This window comes from Sinocyclocheilus rhinocerous, unplaced genomic scaffold (genome assembly GCF_001515625.1).
Source record: "Sinocyclocheilus rhinocerous isolate Xijiao unplaced genomic scaffold, SAMN03320098_v1.1 scaffold253, whole genome shotgun sequence".
NCBI classification, from domain to species: domain Eukaryota; kingdom Metazoa; phylum Chordata; class Actinopteri; order Cypriniformes; family Cyprinidae; genus Sinocyclocheilus; species Sinocyclocheilus rhinocerous.
In genome coordinates, this window is record NW_015627238.1 from 375,624 (window position 1) to 388,904 (window position 13,281).

Consider the following 13,281-nt stretch of genomic DNA (forward strand, 5'->3'; position numbering starts at 1 on the left):
TGAAAAGAAAAAATACCATCTAAACTTTTCTAAAGACAGTAAGTTCCCCTCAGACATAAATTTATATAAAATCCTACCCCTAAATGAATCGCGATTTGTTTAGCATCTCAACCTATTTGAATCGTCACATATTTTAATAGATTTTCAACCATCTCGCGGTTAATCGTTACATCCCTACTTACAAGATGTAGTAAGATACTGTGCAGATCTTAAACAATGTTAAGATATATAGTGCAGTATAAATGTAAAAGTAGGTTTAATATGGTGTTCATTGTGTTATAAATAATCATAATCTTAAAAGTTATCACCACAAATGCGTAAGCATTATAATGTATTATAATTGTTGTTATGGTTATTTATAAGATGATATAACATATTATAAGGTTTTTTATAATGCATTATGCATTCATTATAATGCCTTAAAGGGATAGTTCACCCAAAAATGAAAATTTTATGTTTATCTGCTTACCCCCAGGGCATCCAAGATGTAGGTGACTTTGTTTCTTCAGTAGAACACAAATTATGATTTGTGTTTAGCTTGCCACGTATAAACTGGCTGGAGGCGACAAGGCCAGAGGGACCCAATGGCACGCTGTCAATAGAGTGAGTAATGTGTTGTATTTGTAATGTTATTGCAAAGATTACAGGGGTGCATATGAACAAATGAGTTGTATTGAACAATCCGGAAAAGCGCAAGTAAGTACCATTTTGATTAGCCGTCGTACCTACAATGTTTGTGCACTGTATTTTGCATTTATCTGTGCATGTTTTTTTTACTCTCATAGATTTTGTTACCATTGTCATGCATTATACAACTGACAGACTGCAACGGTTGGAGTTAAAAATCATACTTTGTGTTCTACTGAAGAAACAAAGTCACCTACATCTTGGATGCCCTGGGGGTAAGCAGATAAACATCAAATTTTCATTTTTGGGTGAACTATCCCTTTAAGAATACCCTTATAATGTATTATAAATATGGGCTTCATAGAAAGTGTTACCCACTTTATTTTAAGGTGTCCTTGTTACAGTGTAATTATACATTTAAGCGCTGAGTAATATTAATTAACTACATGTACTTACTATATAGTTAGGGTTAGGATTAGGGTTTGGCTTAGGGTTACTTGCATGTAATTATGCATAATTTATTGTTATTATAACAGTAAGTACGTGTAACATGTGTAACAAGGACACCTTAAAATAAAGCGTTACCTAATTTTTTTTTTTTTAATGAACTGTTCTTCCAAATGAGGACATCCTAAATTTCCCCAAAAGTTTGTTTTAAACTATAGCTATTATAGTTTAAAACTATAGCTACTGTAAATACACACACACATAAACACACAAAACACAACCTGTGTTCCTTTCGTCTCATCCGATTTATACTACTTACCTTCAGCATCACTGCACTGCTAATACTGAGGATTGCGTCGTTTCCCAACACATACATACGGATGTAACACCACTCAAATACAGGCAATGTTCAACCTCATGCCTGATTTGGCAAATGAAGATTTCTTCTTTTATTAAATGGTTTATTACCGTATTTCCTTATGTAACGGACTCCCACAGGGACATGAAACAGACTAGAGCATTGGAGGAGCAGTGAGAAACATATGGTGTTGAAATGGAAACTGTTGGGTTGGTTATGCTTAATTTCAAACACCGCAGCAAATCTGCATATTTTGCGGAACAAAAGAGATTGAGATTGAGGGAACGCAGGAGAGGGGGGGGGTGTTGGGGAGAGAGGGGGAGAGAAAAAAAGAGAGAGGGATGCAAACTGGGAACATGTTCAAAAGAAAATCTGTGTTAACGGTGCAGGGAGACAGGATTACGAGGGAGGAGAAGAAACTTTGGATGAATTGGGGCGGAGCATGAGAGAGAAGAGATAAAAATAGCATTGCAGATAAAAGAATCACTTACTAAGGTTACAGTCTATCCCGATACAATCTGGTGGGAAAGAGAGTGAGATGGTGAGATTTAAAGGAAAATAAACTAAAATTCAAAACCACATCCTTCAAGGTTAAATCTGCAGACAAACAAATAATTCTTGCATAGAGTCAACCATCCGGGGACAAGGTGAGAGTCAGAATGGCCCCCTCTACAAGGGCCTGCACTCCACAATCACAGGACGAGAGACAGCACAACTGAGAAGAAGTGAAATGCCAAGACAGGATATGTGGCATTTGGCAATTTATAAATATACAGACAAAATATTGGATTTAGCCTGTGCTTTGCCTCCTCCCTGTATGTGGGTGCTGCCTTTATGACGGTAGGCAAGGGCAGTCTGCAACAACAGCCAAGAGCTCATGCTTACAAAACAGGTCACCTATAGACTGGGCGGCAGAACTAAACAAATATACACTCAAATATTTCTTAGCCTTTTGAAAATGTTTGAGATATATTTAGATGCATATCTCGATGTGCCTCTTATGAAATGCCTTAAATCATAGCAACAAAAAAAAAAGTTTTTCAGTTTCATGAACTAATATAACAAAGCACATACTGCTCAAAAGTTTGGGGTTGGTAAGATTTTTTTATATTTTTGAAAGAATTCTCTTGCTCACCAAGGCTGCATTTATTTTGATTAAAAAAAAACAGTAATATTGTGACATATTATTACAATATAAAATTATGATGTGTCATGATCCTTCAGAAATCATTCTGAAATGCTGATTTGGTGCTCAAAAACATTTCTTATTATTATCACTGTAGAAAACTGTTGTGCTGCTTAACATTTTTCTGAAAACTTTGATATATAAAATGTTCAAAACTACAACATTTATTTGAATTTCTTAGCCCCCAAACTTTTGAATGGTAGCGTACTTGCATATACTTTTTCCAATAAAATATCCATATACATATTACAATCATCACAACATTCATGATGTTGCATACTTTTACAGCACCACTAATATCATTATTACTTCATCTCTTGGTTCAAATAAAACATAGAATTTTGCCTTATAGAAGAATCTCTGAAAATATGTGACCCTGTCTATGAAAACCCAGCTAAAGTAATTTTTTTCTGATTCACTGTTTTCTACATTAAATCATCCCAATATAATCTAATCTAAACATTATTCTCTGTGAAAATATAACCTTGATATCTTTAATGTTAACTGAGTAAAGCCACATCAAAGATTTGCTGGATTTCGGGCTTTTTTGTAGTTTATTGTGCTTAATAACTATTTTAATATCCTATTTTAGCAAGTCCCACACTTTATGTTCACATTCATGCATGTTCTTTCGTAAAAATCCGAAACAGACAAATGAGACGCAAGTGTATTGCTTCCGAAGGACATACGCAACTTTTTAAAATTAATATACGAGTTCTTTATGTAACCTACAATAAAACAGTACAACAATATGCATTATAGGCCTATTTAGTATTTATTTAAACATCTAGCCTACTCTTTTGTTTTCTGCATCGATGCAGGTACTGCCATGTCCGATAGGAATTCATCAACCCGGAGCATCAGCATCATGATCAGTGTCCAAAGACAGAATTATTTCAACACTTTCTAATGGTAGAAAAGAAGTTTCTGAACCAAATGATATGAGAATAAGCAGGTGTTTCTTTTTGGAGATGATTTAAATCAGTGTTTAGAAAGTCAACCTCTGGTACTCTGAAACGTAATGTCAATAAAATGATTAATTTCAGTATTTACCATGTTATAATTGAAATGTGAGAACTGTATCTGAAAGACCTTGATATAACCTATCATTTACAGCAAGAAACACAAATTACCCATGGCTATGACTACTTTGACGCTCTTTATCTCAGAATTAGATTATGCAACTTTAGCCAGGGTTTCAAATACGGAGTCACATATAATTGGACGATTGTTTGTTACATTAATTGGAATTGATAAGGTAATGTCTAATGTCCCCACTGATGTCCCCACTGCAAAGGCTGATGATATGACTAACGACCGATAATAACAAGGAGTAGTTGTTCCTATGGAACAGTGTGAGCACTCTTGGCTGTGGTGAACTCTCAAGCTGTCAACCGCTACAGAAGAGTGACCACAGACAGCCAGGGACCTGTCTCACTGTCACACTGCTCGAAGACAGAAAGTCTAGCTCAGACTCCACTCTCCTGTGGACTGGAACTGTCTGTAGTCTTCTGTACAAACAGACACAGTCTGCCGTCAGAGCAGGAGGCTGAGCTGAGAGGGCAGTGAGAGACTTTAGAAGAATTACTGTTTGGTTCTTATGGTGGGAGAGATCAGGGGGCAATTACATTTCTTCAATCACAAACAAGCTAGACGTCTAACACTTACTCAGCTTATGCTTGGTAAAGTTCTCTCTCTGTTTGAAAAAAGAAATGGATTCTATTACTTTTTATCACTATACTTGGAAGTATAAAGTATTTCCTGAACCCCCTGTGATTTTCTTCCCGTCTAAAGTTTGACAGCCTTTGAAATTAAACTTCTATCTATAATATCTTGTATCTACAGCATTTTATCTAGAACAGCTGTTCTTTTTAAGTTAATATTAACAGCAGATGGCAGCCACTGTGGAAGATTTCATTATGGCTGAGGTTGATAGGCAAATGTTACACTAGTACAGTATAAAATAAAAACTACAGGACTGAATTAAAAGTCTGAATCTTTAAAATATGTAATAAAATGTTATAAACTTGAAAATATATAATTCTTTCACCAAAGTATTTTGTTACATTATTACTATTATTTTATATTAATTATATTTATTATTATTCAGTTGTATTATATATTACATGTTATATTAATTATATTATTATTCTATTACATATATTATGTTATATTTTAAATTAATTACATTATTTCTTTATTAATTATTAATTATCTTCATTATATTATATTATATTATATTTATTATATTATATTTCTTTTACCTAAAGACAGCAGGTAGAAAAATGTAGGAAAATTTAAAATTATATAATTTCCCCTCTGTCTCCCCTTTATGACTCAATGTGTCTTCTGAGGACACACTACATGGGTTGGTCTCTCTGGCTGTCTGCTCTGAAAGCTGCAGAAAAGATAGCCATTGAAGGCTGCACAGGTGAGAGAGAGAAAGAAAGAAAGAAAGACAGTGAGAGAGGAAGACAGGAAAGAGATAAAGATGGAGGAATGAAGGTGAAATGCATTCTGGGAGGGACCCCAGACTTGTTCTATGAGTGCCTCGAGTTCGGAGGTCAGGGGTGGAAGGTTACCTAGGTTGACGGTGAGTCTGACCCTTCCCCCGTCAAGCTCCAGGCGCAGGGTGTCGGCGGACTCTTTGGAGGTGGTGGCCATGAGCAGACCATAAGCCCTCTGCGACATGAAGCGCAGAGACACGTCCTCGGCCTCAGTGTGAACGGCGTGAGGCATCAGGACCTTCAGAAACATGCTGCCATCATAACTCAGCACTGCGGACTCTGAGAGAGCAAAAAAAAAGAGAGTAAATCAGAAAACACAGGTCTCAAAAATAAGGGCCTTTTCTGCTGCTTTTGCATTTGTATGTAGTCTAAAATAAGTAAATAACTTCAATTAAATATCAATTTAAAAAGTAATAAAACAAAATAATAATAATACTTATTAGCCATTATTATTATTACTACTACATATACATTTAGAATATTAACTACACTTAAACTAGATAATTAAATAATGTAATAATACTTTTTACATTGTTAATGTATATGTAATGGAAGATACTTTTTATTGTTGTTATTATTATTATTATTATTATTATTATTATTATTATTATTGTTGTACTTATTATTATTATTATTATTATTATTATTATTATTATTATTATTATTATTATTATTATTATTATTGTACATTATTATTGGTGTTGTAAATTATTATTATTATTGTTGTACATTATTATTATTGTTTTGTTGTTGTTATTGTATATTATTATTATTATTTATTTTATTGTATTATTGAGATACTTAAAAAAAAAACGGTTATTTTTATATTTTGAATTCGTTTTTTAGATTTGTACTTTCCATTTGAATTTTAATTGTAGTAACTTTGTTGTATTCTGTAATTTTTATTAGTTACTGTTTTTAAAATGTGTCTACATAGTTTTATTAATTTTTGTTTTCATTTTAGTCAGGTTAGTTAGATTTTGATAATTGAACGGATCATTTTGCATGTGATGGCTCCCACGATGAAAGAACATTTAGAAGTTGTGAAGAGTTTGACAGTTTCACTGAGAATCAACTCATCAGTTTTGATCAACAAGCCATGTGCATTTAGCTATTGTGCAAATTTTAGACAATCGCACTTACTCATTTGCACAAAACGCCAAAACGCATGCAATTTGCTTAAATCAATAAGAAATTCAAATCTGATGTGAACAAGAAACTAATTTTTCAGACATCTGAACTTATAGTTGTGAGGGAAAAAAAACTCTTGAGAACTGAGCCAAAGTGACTGAGAAAAACTGTAAAATATTGCTTGAAGAGTATGTGCACCCTTGCTGAGTCACCCATGGCATGTCTGTCCTGGACACGTGTGGTCACGTTGCTATTTTTAGCAACAGACAGCAGAGGGCAGGAGAGAGTTAGAAACGATACAGCAATAGCAAACAAAGGTCTAGGCAGGTGCGATCTGATGAATAGAGCTGAAGTGCAGCTGTATCTCAATATAAAAGTATACAAGTGAAGCACTGAAGCCTTGCTCTTCTTTATGAGAACGTGTCTCATCGGTAAGAAGTAATCCCATGTTTAATCCTCCCTCCCCACTGCTTTAAGCCCTACTTTCCTCACCCATCTCACAGTTGGGGCCCAGATATCCAGTACCAGTGCAGTCGCAGACATGTCGATTCCAGCCCTCGCGGCAGCGGCCTCCGTGGGAACAGGGCTCAGAGCTGCACCTCCGATGGGTCTCTCTCGTACAGAAGCTGCTGACACCTGGAGCGCTCTGAAGCTCCGCCAGCCGCCGCAGGTCCTTGCTGCGCCCGTCTATAAAGAGATCCCGCACGCAACCCACAAAGCCCTGCCTGAGGCGGGCGGTCCACACCTCTGGGGGGAGAGGAAGACTGCCGCTGTCCTCCGGGAGACCCCCCAGATACATTTCACCATCGAGATCCAGAATCTCACTGCCCTCGTTGGTGGAGAAAGGCATGCTACGGCCGTTAACGGAGATGGAGCCTAGGAGATAGGAAATGAGGAGAAAGTGGAGATCAGTGATACTCTGCTTGTAAACCCATGCACCACAACATTTAGAGCCATTTTAGAAATATAGGTCACACTTTAGTTTAGGGACCAATTCTCACTATTAGCTAACTATTAACTAAGACTTTTGTCTCAATAAACTCCTAATTTGCTCCTTATTAATAGTTAGTAAGGTAGTTATTAAGTTTAGGTATGGGGTAGAATTAAGGGATCTAAAATATGGCCATGCAGAATAAGGCATTAATACTGTATGTTCTTTATAAGTACTAATAAAAAGCCAATATGATAGTCACATGCATGCTAATAAGTAACTAGTTAATAGTGAGAATTGGTCCATAAAGTGCTACTGAAATTTAAATAAATAAATAAAGGTGACATGTTACGTTGATTAATTAAATTGAAAATTGTAAATAATCTTAAAATCATTTGCAAAATGTTGCCTGCAAGTTTGTGCGCTATTTAGAATTGCACTGAGAATGCAATTCAATTCCTTAATTTGAACTGAGGCAGTAAACATTTTGAATTTTGATGTTAAGGAAGCAGAATTAAAATGAATTGGGATTCAAAAAAATGATTAATTTAAACTAGAAAAGCAAAGTTTGTCAAGGCAAAAAAGACCTATGAAAAAAAAAACAATTGACAGATTGACAGGGAATGATGGACAAAACAAATTAAAAACAGACAGAACGACAGACAAAATTATATATACTATAGATAGAACAATAGATAGATCAAATGACTGATAGAACGACAGAAAGAATGAAAGACAGAATAAATGCATAGAAAGGCAGATAGAACAACAGACAGAATGATAGACAGAACATCAAACAGAATGATAAGATAGAAAACAACAGAGAGAATAACAATGACAGAACAACAGACAGACCACTAGACAAAACAACCGAACAACAGATAGATAGAATAACAGACAGAACAACAAACAGAACAACAGATAGGACATGGATGGATGGATGGCTGGATGGATGGATAGACAGACATGTAGACAGACAGACAGGCAGAAAGATAGACTGACAGAACCATATACAGAATGAGACGGACGGATGGACGGACAGACAGACAGACAGACAGACAGACAGACAGACAGACAGACAGAGACAGATAGACAGATAGATAGATAGATAGATAGATAGATAGATAGATAATAAATTCCTTTTCCTGTCATTCCCATTCAACTTCCTGTGGGGTTTGGCCAATTCAAACTCATGAACAGCACAACCCTGGATGCTTGTAGCAGCAGTTAATAAACACCTTTAATTGACAGCCCTAGTTAATAATTAACTAAAACAAATTTAATTAATGCTGCTACTACTGATCCCCAAAGACTACCATTTTAGTAACTCATGAAATCAGTGTAGCTACTGTACAATGACTGTCACAAGTAAAAAAAAAAAAAAGGAAGTTTCATTAATTTAGCAATCCACTGTGCTTCCTTTTTTTTCCTGAGCTCAGCTAGTGGAAAGGTCTTCAACCTCTTCCCCCGGGATTTGCTAAATCCCACGCTGGGCCTGCTGCTTTTAAACTGTGGAAAGTGTATTTGAGTTGAGCTCTTACAGTAATGAGAGGTAATGAGAAGTAGAAGAAATGGAGTACAGTGATTTAGCAGGTTGTGAAGTATGCATATCAGATCGGCAGAATGAGGAAGTGCTTTAACGGCAGTGATTAAGAGGAAATGCCTCTTTAGTCTCACAAGCAAGTACAGTAGGTTAAAACCACCGTTTTAAACAGGTGAATAATGTGTGTGCTGATCTTGCAGTATCCTGACCTTTCCTGCCCTCTCTCTGGAAATCCACATGGCACCATTCTCCGTCATTGATCTTTTTGTTCCCGACTTTGACCTTGATGCTCCCGGAGCCCATGTCCATGAGCAGGTAGAGGAAGCCTTCAAGCAGCTCCATGGCAAAGAAGTCAACCTTTGGTCTGCGGTCTTTGGAACCCTGCAGCCGGCCGTGGCTGAACAGCAGGAGGCCGTTGGGTTCGGTGGTTCGGAAGTCGAAGGACACGGAACCGGTTTTCTTGGCGTTCCAGCGCGGAAGGGTTACGCAAGCGGTCGGCGTGTCGAAACTGACGGGGTCTAACGCGGCGACATCCTCGCAGCGGAAGGTCAGGTCACCGTGGAGGGTGACCTTGGGGTCACGCAATTCAGCCAGGCGGGAGAGCTCCAGTCTGAACTCATTATTGGTGTAGACCACCTGGGACGGGGAGAGAGAGAGAGGGAAAAAAAGTGCTTGAATGCTAACAGGGTGGAATGGAGTAGCCCGCTGCCCACTGGTACAAACAAACCGCAGCTGATGCGTGTACCTTGGGGGCATGGTTTTCAAGTCAGTAAACACAGCAGTCTCTTTAAATACTCGAAGCACGAGTGGATCACATAAACCTAGCGACCTCATCTAGAGCGCTACAGAAACCCTCGTCTAATCGATATTCTGCTTCATTAGTATGATGAATCATCCTACGCTAACATTAGCTCCGACGATGCCAAAGCTAAGTGGTTTTCTGAATCGCACGCATAAACAGCGCATTCATTAAGTGACGTCAACTGAGAAATCTTGATCTAGGGTATGATGTCTAGCCCACACAGTAAGACGCGAAGCAAAACTACTCTTAAAATAACATTCCTAGAGCACATGCATTGTGAATGTGTCCCCTGGGGTTGATTTTTTTTGTCTCAGTCACATGTTGTGTCTCTACAGCCAGATGGACGAATCAGCCCTGCACAGCAAACATGCTTTTCATTTTTACACCAGCCGCTCTCTCTGTCCGAAGATGATGACTGACGCTTTGTTGCTGGGTGTGAACTTGAGTGTCTCTGAAAATAACACAAGACAGCCATGTTTCTCGTCAGCCCTCATGACAGAAAAATAAAGGGAGAGGTAGGAGCAAAACAAGAGGTGTCAGCTCTGAGCGAAGGAACATGAAAAATGCAATTATTGCCAGAGAGCGTGGACAAAAAAATCTGAGGGATCTATCAATGAGACCCTTTCAAACCATCTCCGACTGCACAACCTAAGCATCCTAATCTTCCTGATTCGCTATCAGATTAAGATACGGGTCTGTAATCTCAATGTTTCTTAAGCGTTTGCTTCTATAAAACGTTGGTTACTTATACCTCACATTTATGTAATTGGAGGTCACTATAACGATCACTCACACCAATTCTCACTTAGTTGCTTATTAGCATGCCTATTAACAACATATTGGCTGTTTATTGGTAAAATAGCACATATTCTGCATGACCATATTCTAAATCCCTAATCCTACCTAATACTTAAACTTAACAACTACCTTACTATAAGCAGCCAATTAGTAGTTTATTGAGGCAGAAGTCGTAGTTAATGGTTTGTTAATAACGAGAATTGGACCTTAAAATAAAGTGTGACCAAAATATGCTTAGAATAGGGAGACTCTTTCTGTACTTGGGCCACCTTAGCAACCATACACAACATCCTAGGAACTGCATGATGAAGCACTAAAAACACTCCGAACACCTAAACAACTATTTTCATGGAGACTATTTTCATTTTCTTCAGAAAAGGTAAAAATCTTCTTGGAACCGGCACTTTTCAAAATGGGGCACAGAACAGCGTCTGAAAGTCTTTTTTCCAATTATCAGACAAAAGGTTCTAAACCTTCAGAAAATGTCAACCTCAGGAGCTCAAACTAATCACTGTAAGCCATTTGATTTCTCATGCATTTAAATTTTTTATTTTTTTTACCTAAACCATGGTTTGAGTGGTTTGAAAATTCTCTGCTGCTAAACATTCAATGAACACAAAAACTGCACATATAAAATGGACAAAATAAATACTAATTAAGAAAAAATTATTTGTATTCAAACCATGCCATAGAAAGGGTCTAAACTGTTCATCCAAAATGAGTAATTCAGTCATGAAAATTAGCTAATCAATAAAAAGAGTATTTACTACAATGAAGTTCTGAACTCAAAATTACAAATAAAAAGTACAATAAATTGATTGACAAAATGATGATACAGTTTGTGGTTTTTATTGTTGGATACATTTAAAAAGATCTGAGGTGTGACTGTACAGACATTTGATTGCTAAAAAATAGCTACTTGCTTCATGCTATGTTAATTTTACATTAATATTTTATTAAATATATCAAATAGTTCTCAACAAAAAACAGGGGATTTGTTCCCAGTGGTCTCAATGGAGGATTGAAATATACATATATATATATATATATATATATATATAATTTTCAAAGACAAGATACAAGAACCAAGAGAAACAAAAAAACAAGGCTCACCAAACAGCCTAACAAGGACCTGACAAATGACTCGAGAGGGTATATATATATATATATACCTTGACAAACTAGCCTAATTAAACACTACACAGGTGGACGCAGTCGACATGGGGGAAAACATGAACATCCAACAACAAACATGACACACAGAACCTGCGCAACAAAAGACCAAATGAAAACGAAAGAGCGACAAGACAAAACACAGATTCCAAAAAGCGTAACAGCATTGTAGATGTGTATACGTCTCTATCAGAGGCACGATAAGGGAGTGCTCAAGCGCCTGCTGAAGAGGGCCGCTGATACTAACTGTACGGTTGAGCAGGTAGAGAGTGGTGATTAATAGAGTCCGGGGTCAACAAGACAGAGATGGAGAGTCTGGGACAGTCGAATGGGGATCCATAGAGGAAATCAATTTTTAATTTGGCTGTCAGGATAGTAAAGCTGGAACTTCAACGGTATAGACATGACATAAATTATGGGACATGCTCGGAGGGGTGCGAAAGAGAAAGGAGAAAGGACAGATAAGGAAGATAAGGAAGAGGTAAAAGAGGACAGATCGCTCGCCAAACAAAAAGAACATCAATGGAACTCGAGAAACCAGGACTTCTTTGAGAAGGTCCCGACCAACTCGCCTGAATTCAAAGACAAACAAAATGCTTCTTACATCTTTAAGGCAGCCCATGAAGTTGTTGCTCACAGGGGAGCCGGGCAGATCTGCCGTGTTTGGACTGCCGCCCACGTAGAAGAAATCATCTGAGCCCAGCATGGTGTAGTCCTCCTGGGTGTAGCCAGTGGTTGTCAGCAGGCCGTCCACCGATATCGTCACCTGTGTTTGCATAAAGGCCACGGATGGATAGAAAACAAAGAGAGAAGGAAGAAACAAGAGAGGGAACGTGGGAAATCTTTTGATTATGCACAAGCTGAAATCCTTGTTGGCTTAAACAAGTTCCTCTACTAAACAAAAACTCTGTTTCACGTGGGGGTTCCTCTGGTTCTGTATGCATACGTTAGCGAGGGGGCAACCCATTTTTATGTCTGCCATTGCTGCTTCCTGAATGAGAGAATACTGTTTTGTGTGCTGGACTAGTCAGTGTTGGAGAGGAGAGACAGGAAGGGGAGGTGTATGACTACAGGAACTAAGAGTAATCACTATATGTTGAGTGGGTTAGCAAGTGATGTTAAGGGAGACTGTGCGAGATTAGTATAAAAGGGGGGGATTCAGACACAAAAATGGTTGTTAGTATAACAGAGGTTGCATTTAACTATGTTGGTGGTCAGTTCTGATCAACTACTGGATTAACTGCACACATTTCGTAAGAGATGTCTTGAAAAGAAATACTTTGAAGGTGTTTGGGTAGCGATAGCTTTCAGTTTGTTAATACACAAGCCGTGCATGACGGTTAAGACATCTTGGGCTGCGATTTCAGGACTTGATGTAGTTAGACTCATTAGAAAGAGTCATTTATGATGAATTAAGTGCATCTAGAGCACAATCATATTTATAAATGTTAATGTTGAAGCGTGGAAACACTGGCAGACATCCAAAACAGGTGGTTTTCTTGCCGTCTTAATAAATGCTCGGGGTTTAAGCGTTTCCATGCCGACAGACAGAAAAGATTCAGATTCCATCTCTAATATCGTCAAATATTCTGTGAACAATATTATTGCGGACAAGTAGGCAAAGCTGGGAAAAAAATGCAGCTTGTTTGCTGGAAATTGTAGATGGTGTGCACTGTCCTGAAATTGAAACCCAGTATTTGTCTGAACCTGTATAAGAGAGAAAGAGCAGAGAAAGCAAGACATGGAGGGAAAAAGAAAGCCAAATTAAAAAAAAATAA

At 37.5% G+C, this 13,281-nt stretch overlaps 1 protein-coding gene across 1 annotated transcript in view; it reads right to left on the reverse strand.

Annotated features, from left to right (window-relative positions):
- Positions 1-13,281, reverse strand: part of nrxn2a (neurexin 2a) — a 431,782-nt gene that overhangs the window by 253,679 nt on the left and 164,822 nt on the right. Inside the window, exons 10-14 of the mRNA XM_016532627.1 lie at positions 12,108-12,269; positions 8,940-9,366; positions 6,749-7,132; positions 5,201-5,404; positions 1,924-1,950 (exon numbers count right to left, since the gene is read on the reverse strand). Of these exons, the coding sequence (XP_016388113.1) occupies positions 1,924-1,950; positions 5,201-5,404; positions 6,749-7,132; positions 8,940-9,366; positions 12,108-12,269 (1,204 nt within the window). The remainder of the gene's footprint in view (positions 1-1,923; positions 1,951-5,200; positions 5,405-6,748; positions 7,133-8,939; positions 9,367-12,107; positions 12,270-13,281) is intronic.